At 39.0% G+C, this 19,525-nt stretch overlaps 1 protein-coding gene across 2 annotated transcripts in view; it reads left to right on the forward strand.

Moving 5' to 3' along the window:
• Positions 1-19,525, forward strand: part of dock1 (dedicator of cytokinesis 1) — a 183,127-nt gene that overhangs the window by 42,986 nt on the left and 120,616 nt on the right. For both annotated transcript variants that reach the window (XM_079475850.1, XM_079475851.1), the window contains exons 15-24: positions 872-970; positions 1,365-1,437; positions 3,532-3,635; positions 4,504-4,684; positions 7,964-8,061; positions 11,199-11,288; positions 11,556-11,656; positions 11,803-11,931; positions 14,257-14,365; positions 18,418-18,488. In XM_079475850.1, the coding sequence (XP_079331976.1) occupies positions 872-970; positions 1,365-1,437; positions 3,532-3,635; positions 4,504-4,684; positions 7,964-8,061; positions 11,199-11,288; positions 11,556-11,656; positions 11,803-11,931; positions 14,257-14,365; positions 18,418-18,488 (1,055 nt within the window). The remainder of the gene's footprint in view (positions 1-871; positions 971-1,364; positions 1,438-3,531; positions 3,636-4,503; positions 4,685-7,963; positions 8,062-11,198; positions 11,289-11,555; positions 11,657-11,802; positions 11,932-14,256; positions 14,366-18,417; positions 18,489-19,525) is intronic.

The raw sequence follows: 19,525 nt of genomic DNA on the forward strand, positions 1-19,525 counted from the left end.
ATCATTCTCTGTGTGTGACAGACAGAAACAAAATCTTTTTTAGCTGTAAGATTAAATACATATTGACAATGTGCTAAATACTCAACCTTTCTCTCGTCCGGCCCCTTCTCGTGCTTTTTTCTGTTGATCCAGACTAATGGGCTTTATAAAGACCTTTTAGCCTTGTGGTCTTTAACATGGACGCATTAATAGCCAATGATGTCCTGACACGACAGGTTTTGTGAGGCATTTCTTTTAATTATTTGATTTTAACTTAACATCTAAAAGGCTTCCAATGACATAATGCTCAGATTTTCAGGTTGTGTTTTTGTTATGGTTCACTTTTTAATTGTGCGTTTGAAATAAAGTTTAGTTTACGTTCCATGGTGTGATTTTGGGCACAGAAATGTTGACGATGTCGAGCTGAAACATCATGTCAAGCTGAGATTAAGTTTTTTTTGACCAGTGATTTTCAGGCATTGTGTTTTATCTGCTATTAGACTGACAGCATCTGAGAGAGTAAGAGCTTCACATTGAGTTTTCATCACACCTAATAAACGCAGAATGAAGTTCTCCACATAAAACAACTTTGGCCTTAAACAACCAGTTCTGTATGCGCTTGCATTGCATAAACACAGATGTCCAAAATGTGTGTAGAGTTTTATAGATTTTTGAGGCTTCAGAGTTTGAAGGTTCATGAGTTATGAAGTTTAGTCACAAGTTTTGATTGCTTCGATGTTTGCAAAACTCACAATCTGATGTGCAGGATGATCAATTTATGCAACGCGGAAAACAAGACAAAATGTGTAAATCCAAGGTTTCAGCTTGAAGATTTTAAATCCATAAAAAAATAGTATTTAGGTGACATGAGATTTTCCTACGTCTGTTTTAGGGTGTGATCTTTCCTGGTGCTGGAGACGAAGGGATACAGGAGTATAAATCTGTCATCTACTACCAGGTCAAACAGCCCCGCTGGTATGAAACCATCAAGGTTAGCATCATTGCTGCTTTCATATCTGACGCCTTCTGTTTGTATTCAAATATTTCATGTTTTACTCGTATTGATTCATTTACGATTGAATTGGGACATTGAATCAGGAATTATTACAGAGCGACTCAAATTAAAGTTGAATATAGTCACTACTGGTATAAAGATGCTCAGTGGTCGACTTAAGAACCAATGTCGCTTCATGGGCTCTTTAAATAAGGAAAGCATTCAAGTTCAGTGTAAAGGTCACAGACTGCACGCTTGATTCAGGGTCTGTTTAAATCCAAGTTTGTCTTTGATTAATATTCAAAAACCTTTGAGGTGTTATTTCTGTCTAAATCCGTCACTTTAAGGTCATTACCTGCACTTCAAACTGATCTTGTTCACTTTGTTATAGGTTGCGATCCCGATAGAAGACGTGAACCGGAGTCACCTACGATTCACATTCAAACACAGATCATCACAAGACTGTGAGTTCCTTTACGCACTTACGCACAAATACGTTTAGATAAAGTAGCTCAAACCTTCTTCTGGAAATGTACTGTGATGAAGTTAAAGTATTAGTGTGATAAAAATCTTTTTTTCTCTTTTTAATATTGAGTCATAGGTCTGTTATTTTACAGTTTGTAAAACTAGAATGCCCTAGCAACTGCCCGCAGCACCCTAACATCACTTTCCTCTCCAAATGTTAAAGTCTAGTTTTTTGTCCAGCACCTTTATCTTTTTAGTTTTAAATTTCAGGGAACCGGCAGAGAGGCTGTAATGAGAAATGCAAGCGTGTGTGAAAACCCTGGAAGGATGTTTTACGGGCCGAGAGGCGTCTGGCGTGCAGCTGGGATTATAACACTCATCCTGGCAACCGCGTCACTCCATCTGCCCGCTGCATTTCAGGACCTCAGACCCGGGATGTGAGGGGTGGGGCGATGGTTGCCAGGCGCTGTTGCCAGGTGTTGTGCAGAGGACGTAAAATAATCAATTAGTGCAAACGGGCAATATGGGGCAAATAAATGTACGGAGCTGATCTCAGAACAGACGCCAATACGCTACTTTTTATTTTCACTACTTTTCAAAATTGTCAGCACATTTGTAAGCAAGATGTCCGTCAGTGAGGGTTTGTGTGCCTGTGGTTCTTTATAGCGATGTTGTTAGCAGCTGATGTTGACATTTTCAGCCGTAGTGAAGCACCTCAGGGGCGTTTTCATCCCGCAGATTCACAGAACTGCTGCTGTATTTCAGAGAGCTGAGTGTCTGTGAACTGTGACGGTTCTTGTAGAAAAAATAAATATCATTTGATTATAATCAGAAGTAAAGTAATAAGTTCAGGATGCTTCTCAGATGTCTATAAGATTCAGTAAACTCTGTATGATTCAGTTGCGTTAGGTTTTATAAATTACATTATGGTTCGATTCAGTCGAGTTCACTTTTATTCACTCGAGTTCGGTCTGATCCATTTCAATTCTATCTGTTTTGAGTTCATTTAAAAAAGTTAGGTTTGTATCAAATGAGTTCAGTTTGTTTTAATTATGTTCAGTTGTCTTGAGTTCAGCTTGTTTCATTTGGATTTAGTGGAGTATTGATGGATCCATTCGAGATCAGGTTGATTCATTTGAGTTTGGTTTGAATCAGTTGGGTGGTTCAGTCTGATTCCTTTGGGTTTAGTCTATTTTGTGTTCCGTTGAATAAGTTGGGTTTAGTTTGTTACCAACAACTGAGTTGAATGAATGAGGCATTTATATAGCGCTTTATTATGTATTGCTTACACCCCTACTCCTTTAAGAGAAGCGCCATGAGATTTTTATGACCACAGGGAGTCAAGACATCGGTTTAACGTCTCATCCGGAGGACGTCACATAACATACAACAGCTCAGTTCAGTTTGTTGAATTATGTTCAGTTGTGTCCAGTTCATTTTGATTCGGTTGAGTTTTGTTTGTTTCACTGGATCCACAGTTTGTTTTGTGTTAGTTGAGTACATGTGGATTCATCCGAGATCAGTTTGATTCAGTTGGGTGGTCAAGTTAGATTAATTTGTGTCCAGTCTATTTTGAATGCAGTTGAATCTTTTGGGTCAAGTTTTGATACAACAAGTGAGTTTAGTTTGTTTTAATTATGTTCAATCCTGTCAAGTTCGGTCTGATTCAGGTTGATTCATTGTGTTTTATTTAAGTTCAGATGTATTCGGTTCAATCTTGCTCGCTTTTGCTCTGTTGTGGTCTTTGTCTGGCTCTTTGTATGTTATGTGCCGCTGCGTTCAGACCTGTCTGCCTTCTCTGAGCTGTGATTCTCATCTGTTAGTAGAACACAGTTATGCATGTATGGATTTTAAACAGCTGTAAAATGGTCTTGTCATCTTGTTGATAGAAGACAAGACTGGGCTTGTAGACTTGTGGATCGCAGGTGACATCCTGATATTGCAAAACAAACCACAATGCCTGTTTGCTTGGTACAACCGTGAACTTTCGAAAGTCAAAAGTTATTCAGTTCTGTTATTAAGAGAAATCAAATAAAAGTGTTTGAATGAATAAAAAGTAATATTTCATGAATAAATGTGATCCTTCTCTACAGGCAAGGATAAATCCGAGAAGAACTTTGCTCTGGCTTTCGTCAAGCTGATGAGATACGATGGCACGACACTTAGAGACGGAGAACACGATCTCATCGTCTATAAGGTGAAACCATCAGTGCGTACAGTGAGGAAGCGTATTCTCAAAGCACTCACGCACATGCAGATGTGATCTGTGTACTGATGCCGTTTAACCTTTGACCTCACATCACAATGTAATCATTACACAATTACACTCTTATCTCTTCATATCTGCATATTAAAAAGCTTCATTAATGCAGGACGTCACCTGGTCAAATCCTTATTGAGTTATGCAAATGAAGCCACAGTCTCCGGGTTCAGCTCCAAACTCAAAGCACTCACTATTGATTTTAACGCAGACTCCTAATACTCATATCGAAAGGATAGAAGTTTAAAGAAGTAATAAAACATGATCATTATTATTAAAGGGATAGTTCACAGAAAAAATGAAAATTCTGTCATCATTTATTCATCCTCATGTCGATCAAAACCAGTTTATGACACTTTCTTCTTTGAAACACGAAAGGAGATATTTCGAGAAATGTCTCTGTGGTTTTGTCTTCACACAATGGAAGTCAATGGCGTTAGTGTTGTTTGGTTACCAACGTTCTCAAAAATATCTTCTTTTGTGTTCTGCAGAAAAAGGAAAGTCATACAGGTTTACATTTACATTTAGTCATTTAGCAGACGCTTTTATCCAAAGCGACTTACAAAGAGTTCAGGGAGCAATAAGCGATATGTCATAAAAGAGCAACAGTACAATAGGTGCTAATACAAAGTTACATGACATGAGGATGAATCAATGAAACTTACAGTTTGTTGAAACTTCTAGTTTGACTAATAGCAGGTTTTCACATCATAGCTTTGGTGTGACTGATTTCCACTTTTCCACCAGCGAATGTGTTGTTTAGCTATCGATGTTATCGCTCTGAATTTGTCTTTGTTTTTTGTAGGCTGAAGCCAAGAAACTGGAGGACTCATCCTTGTACCTGAACTTGGCTTCCACCAAAACTGAGATGGAGGAGAAGAGTCCGTCCTCCGGCAAGAACACTCAGAGTCTCGGCAGCTTCAGCATCAGCAAGGATTCATTTCAGATCTCAACCCTCGTGTGCTCTACTAAACTCACACAAAACGGTGAGATGCCTCGGAATACATAAATCTCTTTTTCAGTACTTGGCTTCAGAGATATTTCTTAGTATTAGACTTTGGCGCGTGACAGTCTGTGCTGCAGGCTTGGATGCAGGACGATCATTACAGTCTGATCACATACAGAATGCAGTGAAGTCCACCGCAGTCTTGACGCGATCTCTTTTTCCTTCTCCTCGTGTGTTCTCTTACATCCCTCCTCCCATCCTCTATAAACATGGTTGCTCTTAAGTATCTCTGTGAAAATGGCACAAGGAGTTTAGCCGTTAGCCTTCTTGGCGGCAGGTGTGCATGTGTACAGTAGACACCGGGTTTGTGTCCAGAAACCCTGTGGCTGAGGAGAGATTAAAAAATAGCTGAAAGCTTCATCCAGAGAAGCAGATTACAAAATCATGCTATTACACGATGTTTTGCAAACGGGAAGCCTTGGACTTGCTCTCCAAAGTTAACAGACCAGCTGTGAATGTTCCAATATGGCGTCCGACTTGTGTAAAGAGGCCCATAGAAAGGCCAGAGAATGATGCATCTGTGGCCACGATATCATAACGTTTTCTGCTATACTTTCAAAGCTCCCCTTCTAGACGAAGCCGCAAATGTTGTGATGCATTTATACGTCTCACGCTATGAGGTGTGGGTGGGATTTCATAGGTTTAAAGGCCATCCTTATCCCCCATACGACAAGATAATTCCTCTCACACACCGTGTTATGGGGTCTTCCGTGTCTGTGAATTGATTAGCGAGTGGCTAACGCCCGCTGCTGCTATTAGCGCGTTTTTACGTGACCCTTGAGCCACAGGGCGGTTAAGATGCCAGTTTAATGAAGACCTTTGTCAAAAAGCTGTAGTTTCCATCCGAGCCGATGTCCTTTCGGCAGGTAACGGACAGCGTAATGAGGTGGCTGAGGATTGCTCAGACCGAGCTCGCTGAGAATATTAGCATATAGATGTTGACTTTTTATTGCTAGCGTAAGTCAGAGATGCTGATTTAGCCTGAGAGCTCGTGTCCATAAACGCCAACAATCGAATGTTTTTCTGGAAACTGCAGGTTTAATGTGAAGAGTGGCACTAGGGGGTCTTGGCATAATTTCAAGGGGGCCTAAATATAATGATTTAAAGAAAATAAAATGAAACAAAATGAAATAAGCTAAAAGAACTAATCACAAAGATATTTTATAATGTTTGATGATAAAAAAATACATGAGTAATACCAAGCTCCACAATATTTTTATTGTGTGGTTATTGTGAGAGGGGTGACCTGAAATATTGTTGTGGAAGACGGGAGGAGGGCTATCGGCCACAGGGCCGTTAAGATGCCGCTTTAATGAAGACCTTTATCAAAAAGCTGTAGTTTCCATCCAAGCCGCCATCCGTTCGGCAGGTAACGGACAGCGTAATGAGGTCGCTGAGGATTGCTCAGACCGTGCTCGCTGAGAACATTAGCATATAAATGTTGACTTTTTATTACTAGCGTGATGCTGATTTAGCCAGAGAGGTCGTGTCCATCAACGGCAAAAGTCCAATGTTTTTCTGGAAATATAATCCGTCAAAAAAAGTGAATTGTTGCACATTAGCATTCTGAGCGGCTAGCATCAACGCCGCAGGTGGAAATCAATGAGTTGGTGTGAATTTCTACACGTGTTTATAATTTAGTTTGGGCTGTAAGTAGTGTCCTGTTTGGATGTTTTTCGGATGTTTGCGCAGTAAATTTCCCATGTGATTGAAATTTCAATGTTCTCTGCGCTTCCCATTATACACAGAGACCTCTCTCAGCCAATAAAAGGGATAAACGATGGCTTTTTAATAAAGAATGACAGCAAGCCTGTCCTCCTTCGTGGCACGACAGCTTTTATTAAACCTGCAGGCTTGAGTTTGAACGTTTCGCCCACACTGGCACAGGTCCTGTAGATGTGCAATGATGATATGAAATGAATCTGAAAGGTTTTGTTTCTTAAGCTATATTGACCATTGTCACTAAACACGAGTTGTTTCTCCTTGTGTAATCTCACAAATGTTTTTCCCCCTTTGTATTGAATTCAAAAATGTTATACACTTTTCTTTGGAAATCTTGATAGAGATTGGTCAACATTGAGTCATTTATTAATTTTCTTATTACTATTTTGAATGATAGTTAAGTTAATATTAGTTGAATTATTACCTGTTTAGCCTTTTATTTGATTTTATAATATAAATATTCAATATTTCAATATTGATGCATAGGTTTAATTATTTCTCAGTTGTAGTATAGTTGTTTCTAGTTTGTAATTTAAGTGCCTCACACTTATTTTATATTTTGCTATGGCAACATTTCATTGTTTAGTTTTAAAGCGTAACAGCATCTTAATCCTATATCAGCCACCGTAGTGCTTTCAACTTAACATTTGTAACTTATAGTCTCTTGAAGGAATATCAATTATATTTCTTAAATAAATAACGGCAGACTTTTCTACGTTTACTATGCTTATTTCTTTAGCTTTTGTTTATCACGGAAAAGTGTTAATCGGCTGTTATATATAGTCATCCGTTTCTCAAAAATCCCTGTAGGTGTGCCAGACAGTATATCAGTTCATCACTCAGTGGATGTATTTCTGTCCTCTATATTTCCGGCTCTTCTTACCTCATCATCTACTCTGACCGAGATCTGTAGCTTTGTATGAATGTGTCACCGTGTGTTGTTTTGATTGACCCTGGAAAAAGTCTCGCCGGAGTACAGCATCACCGACTTGATGTCATTTCGTGTTGGCTTGTCCTCAGATACTCTCTGGAATGCCAAGTTTAAGGTTAAAAAGTCAGTCTCTTCTGTTGCCATGGCGATCGCTATGGGAGTCGCTCAGGCATGCGGAGAGTTCCCCCGGGATCCATGGAAACCGTGAAACCGTTTGTAGATTACAGGTGCCGAGCAGCACAGATGAGCCCCGTTCTCAAATGAGAGCATCTTCATCTCTTTAACTGCTTACTTATGCTCCGTTCATTCATGTACGAGATTGAATAAGAGTCTGACCTTATAAACCTTTGACATTGTTTACTTTCTTCTTGTGTAATATATGATCTTGAAATGCTCGATAAACCGCAAAATTCTCTAAAAATAAAACCCTGAGAAACGTTATTATCAGGCTAATGCTTTTCCGTGGTAAGACTGTGTGACACGCATCTCTTTTGTGTCTTTCTTTCATTATCAAGATTTATAGCCAACACGTGTGGATGAATATTTGACGTACTTGTAACAAGTGAACATGTTGACGTGGTTTCTCGTGTGGTGTGTCTCCTGTAGTTGATCTCTTGGGACTTCTGAAGTGGAGGTCCAACACCAGTTTACTCCAGCAGAATCTTCGTCACCTGATGAAGGTGGATGGAGGAGAAGTGGTCAAGGTACGTTTGAATCATCTGAGAGAGCTCTGGATTTATTTCCCCCTCAGTCAGACCGCAGTTTGAATGGGATGCGGTAATATATGTGCTGTCAATATAACTGTTTAAAGTTGGCATGGAGACTTGCACTTTGATTTACTATTTGAAATTATTGATGAATGCCGTGCTGTACTTCAAAAGCTTTTTGCTTATTAGTTTAGGCTGCCAAAAAACATGCTCAGATATTTATAGGAATGATATTTCCAGAAGTGTTTTAGATGGCTGATGGAATTAAAACGAAATCCCGAAATAGATAAATGAGGTGAATCAATGACTTACTGAAAAAGATTAAATGATTAAAGAAACGTTTAAGGTATCAATAATTGTGAAATGACAACAAAGTGAAGAGTGCCACTAGGGAGCATAATATCAAGAAGGCCTTAAGATAATGATTTTAAAGAACATTAAAAGAACTAAAGGCCAAGATATTTCTTAATGTTTGATTATTTTTTAAAACAAAAATACACGAATAATACCAAGCTACACATTATTTTATTGTGTAAAAAATGTGAGTGGGAGGACCTCAAATAGTGTTCGGGGGGCCTTGAAATCAAAAAGGTTGAGAACCACTGCTATCTGATATATCCGATCTGATTAAAACATTTTTCATTGCGTCATTTGAAGGAAGGAAGAAATCAATTTTTATATTAAATAATGTATTTCAAAGATGCACAAATTTGCCAGGTTTGGTAGAAGAATAGTAACAGCAAAAATATATATTTATATTTCTTAGGCCATGTTACACTATGAAAATCAGAAACGTTTTTCCTTTGCGTTTTAGATACGTACACGTATGATCATGACGTGTTCAGAAAGTTCAGTCTCGCAGTTTACATGGAAATGAAAACTGTTAACATTTGTAACTTATAGTCTCTTGAAGTGATATCAATTATATTTCTTAAAAAACTATGCTTATTTCTTTAGCTTTTGTTTATCACGGAAAAGTGTTAATCGGCTGTTATATAGTCATCCGTTTCTCAAAAATCCCTGTAGGTGTGCCAGACAGTATATCAGTTCATCACTCAGTGGATGTATTTCTGTCCTCTATATTTCCCGCTCTTCTTACCTCATCATCTTTCTTACCGAAAATGAAAACAGCGGCGGTTTCAAAAAGTTAGAGACGGTTTTCTAAAGTTTGCATAAGTTCATAATTTTTAGCGTTTTAAGTTGACAACAGTCTCGTGCAAACGGCCTCTTTCTTTCTTCCTTCTCTCACAGAGAGATTTCTCTGAGACGTCAAACACACTTTAGCTGTCAGCGATCGAGAGCATGTCATTGTGCCACATCATGTACTACCCGATGACATGTATTGGTAGAACGTTGCGTTCCTCAGATGGTCAACAATAACCGAAATGTAATTTTTTGTGTCGAACTGCATTCAGAATTCCCACAAAACTGTTTGTTGTGAAGCATTCTCTTTCGCCCAGCAGATTTTGGCTGAAATCCCTGTTAGACGCACTGAAAGCGTTTCTGCAGGATTATGATGCCGTCCTCGCAGCTTTTATGCCTCACCCGTGCCATCCTCTAAAATTCAATTTCCAAACTTGGCAGGTGTTTTCAGAGCGTGTTGAAGAGAACTTTCTCTCGGTCTGAAGAATTATTCACTCGATATCCTGCTAATAAACCGAGTGTGTGTTGTGTGCGGCAGGTGTTTTGTTCGGCATATTAAAGTGTGAAGTGCTACGTTAAATTAAAGTTTACTTAAGGCCTTCAAAAGAGAAATATCGTACGCTTCTTGTTCCTGAAGCTCAAGAAATAAAACAACTATTATTTTTCTAATACTTTAGAAAATCATCAATCACATTTTAGTGCAGCTGGATTTGTCATAAGAGAGGATCAAGGCTGGGTTGTGTATGTGTGAATGTGCTCATTTGTTTCTGTGGTTTGTTGGATATTTGTTGACATTTTTGCCATTTGTTGGGACGCTTGTGTGAACTCGTCTTTATGTGTTTCTCTCTCTATCTGTCTCTATCTCAGTCAGTTTCATTACTATAATGTCCCGTCCCCTCCATAACCTGTACTTTATGATTCCTCTCTGTGGTGACTTATGTGTGTACAGCTTATTTAAAAAGTGGCATCTTAAACACGGTGAATCTCATCTCAGGAATGGCAGATTTATGACCGTTATCGGCCCTCGGCATCTTGTATCTGTTGCCACTCGCTCTGCCGCTGAAAATATGCGGCAGCTTTGGTGTAATTCTCTGAAGCGTGTGTTTTTCTTCTCAAGGATGCACATTCTTTCTTTTTACACGGCAAATGTAGTGAGAGGCCGAACAGCAGATGTGCCGAACGCTGTAATAAAACTCACGTCCGCAATAACAACACAAACATCCGCTCGACATCAGGTGGAGAATTTCAACATTTAAATAGCTTTCACTGAATTTATAACGCTTGAATTGGAGCAAATGTGCAAACCATCTAATTTATAAACCTCAAAGTGTTTGTTTGTTCCTGTGCAAAATATGAAAAGATGCTTTTATACATTAAGACTTGTACACACCGGGATGATAAACGCACGCGCTTATCACCAGCGTTTTTCGGCGTTCATACCCAAACGCTTTTCACTGGCGAAAAGCTGAGTGAACGTGCAAATTCACTCCCTGACACAGACGGCGCTTACTGTTGACATACATAACACTGTAACCCAAGTTAAAACTGAAAAGCATGAAATTCCAAATGCTGACGTATCTGTTCAACGGGTAAGATACAGGTCAGCGAACGTAGGTGAGTGCATGTTAAAAGTGACCAATCAAAGGATCTGAGAAATCTGCCACTGCCCCGTGGACTGGGTTTGCATGTGGAGCAGAAATGCGCTCTCGCAACGATTCTTTTCCACGCGCTTATACTGTTCGGCGTGCTTGCGGAGCATAAATGCGCCCTGGCGAGGGTTTGGAACTGTTCTGCACGCTTAAATCATGCACGCAAGTTTTGGGACTGAATAAACGCGATAGAAGTGGACAGCATGTGCGTTACATTGACAGTCTATAAGTCTGATGGCATCTTTTCACATTCCCTCTCTTGAGACCACAAAGCTTTAAAAACCATCCCATTACTCCAACGCCGACCATCGGCTTTAATAATGTGTGTTTGTGTGTGTGTAGTTTTTACAGGACACCTTGGACGCCCTCTTCAACATAATGATGGAGAATTCAGACAGCGAAACGTTCGATACCCTCGTGTTTGATGCTCTGGTAAAATTCATATTCTGTGGATAAAATACATGTTCAGGGTGTCGTAGGCTTTAGTTTTAGCCCTGAACATAAATGTTTAATCTTTGCAATGATAAGATTAATTTATTAGATCATATATTTATATGCTGACGGGCCACTCAGAGTATTGTTGTCACATTGAATGGATCTGAACTTTTATTAAAGTCCAAACAAAGTTTTGTTTACTAAGAATTTGCTGCGCTTGTGTTTGGTTTTGAATGTCTGTCTGTGTATTTCTGCTTCTAAAAGGTTTTCATAATCGGACTGATCGCTGACAGAAAGTTCCATCATTTCAATCCTGTTCTCGAGACCTACATCCGAAAACACTTCAGCGCCACGCTCGCTTATACGTGAGTCAAACAATAACACTGCTCAGGCTTTTTGTCTTTTATATTTACTGTTCTGAGAAATGACATGCACTTTCTAACACGCATGATTTTGGCAGAAGTGTTTAAAGGGTATACTGTACGTGTGTGTGCATGTTGATGTTTTTCAGCAAGCTGATGAGAGTGTTGAAGAACTATGTGGAAAATGCCGAGAAGCTCACAGACCAGCTGCTGAAAGCCCTCAAGGCTCTGGAGTACATCTTTAAATTCATCGTGAAGTCTCGGGTTCTCTTTAACCAGTACGTCCTTTTCTCACATTAACATCTCTAAATAAAGCTTGTCTGGGATTATTCACACTGCCAATTTGAAATTTGGTAAACTTGTTTGCTTTCATCACAGTCAAACCAAAGAAATTATTCAGACACCAGAGTTTTTCTTTAGAGAAGACTGTGAGGCATTTCCTCTCAAATCAGTTTTGGCCATTCTTCTGTCGGACCGTCTCACAAATGAACAAGGTTGAATAGCTGTCAGCTATAAAGAGAATACCTGTTTATATTAAACAATTACCAAGAAATGCTTAACTTTGTTCAGTCTGTGATATAAAAGGCTTTAGGAATTAAAGGAAAAACACGTACACATAACACGGTCCAGTGGCAAAGTGTCCGAAAAATGTTCCAAATTGTTCTGGTAGTCTGTATGAAGAATGTTTGGTTATAACACAGTTTACTTTAGTTCATTTATGAAAGTGAGGATAGCAAAATATAGTGTCCTGAAATCACTAGTTAAAAATATACTTGGTGTCTGAATACATTTAGGATGTTAGCATTCAAAAACCGCTTCAAGCCCCAGATTATGTCTGTTTAATCATTTCTGATCATTTGAGACCCAACTTCATACACAATGTACAGTAATGTCTAGGGATGTAACAATATCAATATCGTGTTATTTTATTTAATAAAAGTGACACTTAGGTCATGTGACCCACCTCATACTTTAATTCATACCTCTAAGCACCAGTTATGAGTAGAGGAAAAACGGATGCTTATGGCACGTTTCCAAGGCATCATTTGTCATTTCAAACAGTGCAATACATACCGTACCGTGGACTTTATTCCAAATATTGTCGTTCAGTGAGATTTTAATAGTCAAGTTATTTATTTATATAGCACATTTAAGCATGGCCCAAGCTAACCAAAGTGCTGTACAATTGTCGTAGCATAGGAGAGAAAAGAAAAAAAACCTGTATAACCATATGAAACAAACAGAAAATACCAAGAACCAGTAACCCTATGTGTTAAAAGCCACGATATTGTTACATCGCTAGTAATGTAATGCGTGCACGTTCAGTTAAATGCCTTGTCAGAAATGGCTTTTTTTGAACCATTTGTTGTTGTTGTCGAAACCGGGTTTGATTTTAAAATTAACTTAAAAAGTAGAGCATTAACAAATTCTTAAAGGGATAGTTCACCTAAAAAACTTTTTTTTATCATTTATTCACGCTAGTGTTGTTTAAAACCTTTTAGGACTCTTTCGTCTGTGTAACCCAAAAGAAGATATTTGGAGAAATGTCTCTGTGGTTTTGTGTTCATACAATGAAAGTCAAAGGGGTTCAATATTGTTTGCAAACCAACGTTCTTCAAAAATCTTCTTTCGGGTTGTGCATGTAAAAGAAATACAGGTTTATAATGACACGATGACATCAGAATAGGAAGACTGTATTCCCAGCAGATAATAACTAAAACCTCATCCAGTCAGAATTCTACATCCCATCTCTTTTGACAAATCATCTTTGTTCTGTAAAACTCTGACCGAGAGCAGTGTGTCAGATCCGAAGCGTCCTGGTTTCTTGACTGATGGAGAATGTGTCTGAGACGGGCTGGATGTGGAGTGGGCAGCGCTGCTGACTTGGGTCGAGCGTGGACATGTTGAGTAATGACCGAGTCTAAATGAAGTTCAGCAGCGGTGATTAGCTTGTTGTCTTCAGGTGAAGTACGATGTGTCCCTCAAGGGCTTCATCCACCTGAACCCCTGCGAGCACTTGACACCTCACACTGCTGTGAGAGACACTAATGAGGACGGGCTGATCCCGGCGACTTTGTCCTCTCTGACGGACAAACCCCAGTGCCAGCGATTATATTTAACCTGACTGCACACGTCACAGTCGTCACCTTAAAAGAAAGTAAAAGTACGTATTGTGATTGCTTGTAAACCATGTTTTTAAAGCCAAGATGTCAATTCTGACACCGGATACGGTTAAAGATTGAAAATCAGGTGGACGCTAATCAGTGAAGTCGACCATTTGAGCGTTTAATGAAAGCAGGAATTCTCCGGATGTTGGTTTGGAGCTGAGATGATGCCGAAAGCGTCCCGTCTGCCCTCCGCCCTTCAAAGTAAATTACAGAGCAATTCATCAGTCTGATCAGAATGCGATCAGGAGCTCGAGTTGAGGGTGAGCAGGTGCCGGGTCCGCCACATTGTTCTCCATGCGCTTTGTATGGCTTCGGCCGGTTTGATGTCACGCATTAGCATGACAAACACATGCTCACCAGTCTGTTTCCTCTGATGGTGTAGATGAAATGATCATTTGCTGTCTGCGTGTGGACGTGTGTGTCTGTTTCCCTCAGGCTGTACGAGAATAAAGGTGAGAGTGATTTCATGGAGTCCCTCAGGAGCCTCTTTGCTTCCTTGAACGCCATGATGAACAGCAATGCTGACGGTACAGGAGGGGTGAAGGTGAGTCTGTCCAGAAAAACTTCACGATGAGATGAGAAAATACGTTTGTCAAGGGGGTTTGTTGTAACTGGATCTTTAATATATTTACAGCCGTGGATAAAATTAAGAGACCATTCAAAATTTTCATTTTTAGATGCACTGTGTCCATTTCAGTTAATATGAAGATAATCAAACCTCAGGAGTGACAAAGTCATCCTACAGCAATGTGATAGACATTAGTACTGTGATCAAACTTCTGGTCACATAAAAACACATAACAACATTTTCAGCTCTTCATAAATACATGTAGAAATATGACAGTTTTTTGCAGAAAAAAAATACACAACGTCTGAAAGAATACACAACATCTTTTCAGTTATTTTCACCTGTTTCTCCAGTTTTCATCGTATGCAAATGCAAATAGAAAAAATATTTTTCATATAAAAAGTTTGGGAGATATATTATTAGTAGTTCACAGAATGAAACAAGGATCATTCAACTTAAATTGTAAACTTTACAATCATTTTGAAAGGATCTCTTAAGTTTATGCGTAGATGTATACATAAACACTGAATATGGAGAATTAAAATTTCTGTTATTAAAGGATTTTTGTCCCTCAACATGACACAACGACACGAGGATGACATGTCCATGTTTTACTCAGCGGTCTTCTCAAAACGCTGCTTATTCCCTCTAGAAAACCAAAATGATGTTGTTTTGTGTCTGTCTTGAGCTCTTTTTATCTTCTGAATGCGTTTGTGTTTCTTCTCTCTTACCATCTTTAGCTTCTCCTCAAGGTATTTTCTATCTCTGCTTCTCTCTTTCCATCTTTTGTGTTGCTCCTCCGCCATTTGTCTTCCGTTGTTACTGTCCTTGACCTGTCATGTCGCGCCATTTCTGTGTTAATACGCCTAATGTGTAACCCACAAAACATCAGGGACCTCATTTATCAAATGTGTGCGTAAGAAAGGTTTCAACTTGTACGTATACGTAGAATTGTTTGTGATTATGAGGACACCTGTGAGCATGCTTGTGCAGAAAATGAAGTGGTAGAACAGTGATACTACAAGAAGAAAGTTCATCTGTGTGTTTCCTGCGTCGTTTATTTGCAAATACCCAATTAGCAAATTCATAGTTCAAGCTAGACATTTGTATAATTGATGTGAGAAACTTCAAAAGACAGATGGGAAATCATTTGAAGTGTAGTTGTAGTGTCACGTGTGATCTCACTTTGCTGGATGATTTGGCAAACCTTCTTTTATTGAAAGCACAATGTTAACAGAACAATATATCTAAAATAAAAATGATTCAAACCAACTGAAAAAGAACAAAAAGAGGTTTGCATATTAATCATTATTACAAAAATGAAATAAATAACACATTTTAACATCTTATTGCTTATATCTTATCTGTTACTACATCGCTTTACCAAATCATCATAACATTGCACTTTTACCAATCAAGTACTGCTGGTTTCTTTGTGAACATTTTAATTCATGCGAAATAAAATCTCCCATAAATGATGGTGAAACCAACAATAAAATACCAAATTGAGCAAAACGTGCATTACGCAAAGAATGTGGTTTGAAAGACCGCCTTATAAAGGGAGGTTTCGTCACCATATATGGTTAATTGGGGGCGTTTCCGGAAAGCAAATGACCATGAAGGTGGACGAGCACGGTGCTGAAGAACATAAGGGATTTATCAAGAATGATAACTTGCTGGCGTGCGTAAGAACCGTGTACGTTTTTGTACATAAACATATTGGAAATGGCATGCGTGGTAGAAAATATAGAATTGTTAGTATTTGCTTAAACTTCATGTTAGTCCAACACTGTATGACTTCATCTTTCAAAAAGGTATTTTATAAAACCCGTTTAAAATGACAAAAAATAGTTCTAAACAATTTTTTATTTACAAAAGTGATCGTGGCCCACTTTTTGGGGTGAACTTATAATGACAAACACTGATTTTACGCCTGTGGTTTAACACAGAAATCCTGTAGCTTTCCTCATGTGATGTGTATCGTTCGCGTGATGCTCAAACTTGATGATGTCATGGTTGCAAACCTCTCAGTCTTATTGGTGCGTTACCCTCGCACATCAGCTCAAACGCAAGTTGCGTTATAAGTTGCGAGCTGTTTTTTTAGCAAACACTTGAACCGCGAGACCTCATTTCCTCGCTAACTCAAGTTAAATCACACCAGACGTGGGCTGCTGGAGAGAGAATTGATCAAATGGGAAACTTCTTAACCCATCCATCACTCCTCGCCGCCTCTGTTGACTTGAGGTTCGCAGCTTTTCTGATGCTTTTTTGCTTTTAAATGATTTCAAAGAACATCAGAATTTGACGTGATGATAAAGATCAAACCAAATGCGGCCGCTTTTAAACCAAGGCTGTAAATCTCAGGACTCCCACGTTTTCATGTGTGACTGGAATAAAACAAGACTATTTGCGGCTGAATGTGACGGTTGTTTCATTCTTTAAAGAGCGTTCCCGCAAATCAAAGCGATCGGTGGTTAAGGTTGATTCGAAAACAGGGTCTCACTTGGCCTTCGGGTTTTTCAGATGCCAAAATTGAAGTAGCTGCCAGCACAACCAGTAAAATTTTCGGCAATGATTTACGAACGTTTGTTTAACTTAAGTGCGCCATCCAAAATGTCATTTCCCCACATTCACATCTCCAGTCGCAACATCTGATGACAATGAAGGAGAAACATTTGAGACGATGGTAGGTCATGAGCTTCTGCACACCAGACAGTATTTGCTTCTCTATTAATAATGATCCATACGAGGAACACGGCAGTTATTCAAACTGAGACGAAGTAAATATTTAGGGCATGATGTTGTGACAGACAGATGGACACGGGTGACGTCTGTGATTGACAGGTGTCATTCTATTAGATCAACAAGCTTCATCCGATCATAGAAACAAAGTACAGGAATTTTCTTTAACAGACATTCAGATTCAGAACCAGGAATCATAGTTTGTAGAGAAAGTGACCAACGTCTTTTTCTTCACTGTCCAGTTCAACTACAAATGTATCTGCCAAACAACTTTAAAACTAAAGTCTTCCATCGAATTGAATATTTTAAATCATGGGAAAGTGGTGGAGACCTTTGACTTAAACTTTGAGAATAATTCCATCACAGAGCACTAGAAAAGGGCCGTTCACATTATAAAGATAACTATAGAGATAACTGTATCTATAACTACGTATATTTGCATCCACACCAGCGGACGGTAACAATTCACATATGTTCATTTAAAGCCTGCGCGCTGCAGTGTTCTCAGTCACTAAAATGAATGTAGATGACCTCCTGATGCTTTCGTTTTCATTCCCGAACATCTTTTCTCTAAAATACGACAGCAATGGCTGGATGCTCTATACGAAGGCTGAAGGTGCGTTCGTGTCCGGGACGTAAAGCTCGCTGATTCATAAGCGTTACATATACAGTATATTATCCCACCGTAAACACACCACTTTCTACAGTCTTTAATTCTGAAATAAAAGCTGCGTTTCGATCACATAACCTGCCAAAAAAAGTATTTTATCGTTCATCAGCTGGAAAAAATATTTTTGATATTGATCCCAACGATATCGTTCCCCGTATCGTTATAGTTAGGGTGTGAACTTAATTAAGGACGAGTTGTAAAACGTTATTTTTTATAGTTATCGTTATAATGTTAAAGTCACTTGAAGTATGTTGTAGAGAGAATCGAACACGCAGTTTCTCAATCTGTTGATCGGTGTGGTGGGAGTTTATTGGAGTTAATCTATAAATGGAAAATAAATAATACAAATGATAAATGGTAGCGATCGTCTGGTTTGCATGGGGCTCAACTTCCATTGATGGGCCCGAATGATGCCGTTCATCACATTTGGATTTGTTTACACAATCACTAACCACACAGTTCTTCACTAACCGTTAATATTTGTTTGAAAGAACATTTTTACGCGAACAATTTTATTTCTGATTGTTGTTTGCAGGATTTGACAAAATACGACTTGTCTTTTTCGTTGTCTTTATTGGTTAATGTGGTAATATATTATTTTTTGCTTGAATTCTAGGGTGCGGCGCTGAAATACGTCCCCACCATCGTCAATGATCTCAAAGTGGTCTTTGATCCAAAGGAGCTCAGGTGAGTTTACATCATCGCATCCCTGATGTCCTCAGATTCAATCACCATTTTTATAACCACTTTAATATCCTGCAACATTAAGTAATAAATCCCTCCTCAAAATTTTTAGGGATTTAAAACAAGTATTAATGAAGTCCTTTAAATCACAAAAATGATATGCATCCTCTCCCCCCCTCTCTCTCTCTCTCTCTCTCTCTGTGTCATCTGATCACGTCTGTGAGACTCATAATGAATTCAGGTCTAGTTTGTGGAGTGATTTCCATACAGAGGTGCATGAAAGCTGTATTTCTGTGGCGCCATGCTCAGAAAGCAGCTCTCATCATCTCCTGTTTCTCTCTTCCTGATAGACTTTACTGGAACGCATCGCTTTGCTGCTCAAGTATCTCGCGCGCGCTTTAGATTCCAAACACAGTCACTGCAAAGTGATGCGGTTGCCGTGGAGACGCGACGGTCACTCAGCGATCTTGTCTGTTGGTCTGGATAATGCGTTTCTCCCTGAGTGGCATTATAATGGAGTTATGCAGCTCTATGTACTGCACTCACAGCGGTGTGTTTGTAAGCGTGAATCCTGCTGTGAAGCGCTCCTGAAATGCATCCCTGACAATGGCCAATTTTCAAAGACTTGACATTTTCACGAGACGTTTTATAACAGCGGGATTCGTGTTAAATTCGCTCAGTAATCTGTATTCGTGTTGTTTCTCTTTTAAATGTTAACAGTCAAATGGATGAGCCAGAGAAAGTAAGAGAGAGTTATCACAAATCTGTGTACACGCAGGAGCATTAAATCAAATCTCTTCCCTTCCCCGGTTTTCTTTTGCCTTTGATTAGTTTCCATTTTTCTCTTTTAAATAGTCATTAATTTCATACTTTTTCTTTCTGTTCTCCTCCTTTCTTTTCCCTTCCTGATCATAGCTGTATGTTGTATTACAGTGTGAACACATTCGCGAGCGCCTCATCGCTCATTTAAAATATTTATAGCATCGCACCTGCTTTTCGGATAGGCCTGTTTCCTCTGTCATAGAATTGCATTTGCTAAG

The sequence above is a fragment of the Barbatula barbatula genome (genome assembly GCF_947034865.1).
Source record: "Barbatula barbatula genome assembly, chromosome: 16".
Classification (NCBI taxonomy): domain Eukaryota; kingdom Metazoa; phylum Chordata; class Actinopteri; order Cypriniformes; family Nemacheilidae; genus Barbatula; species Barbatula barbatula.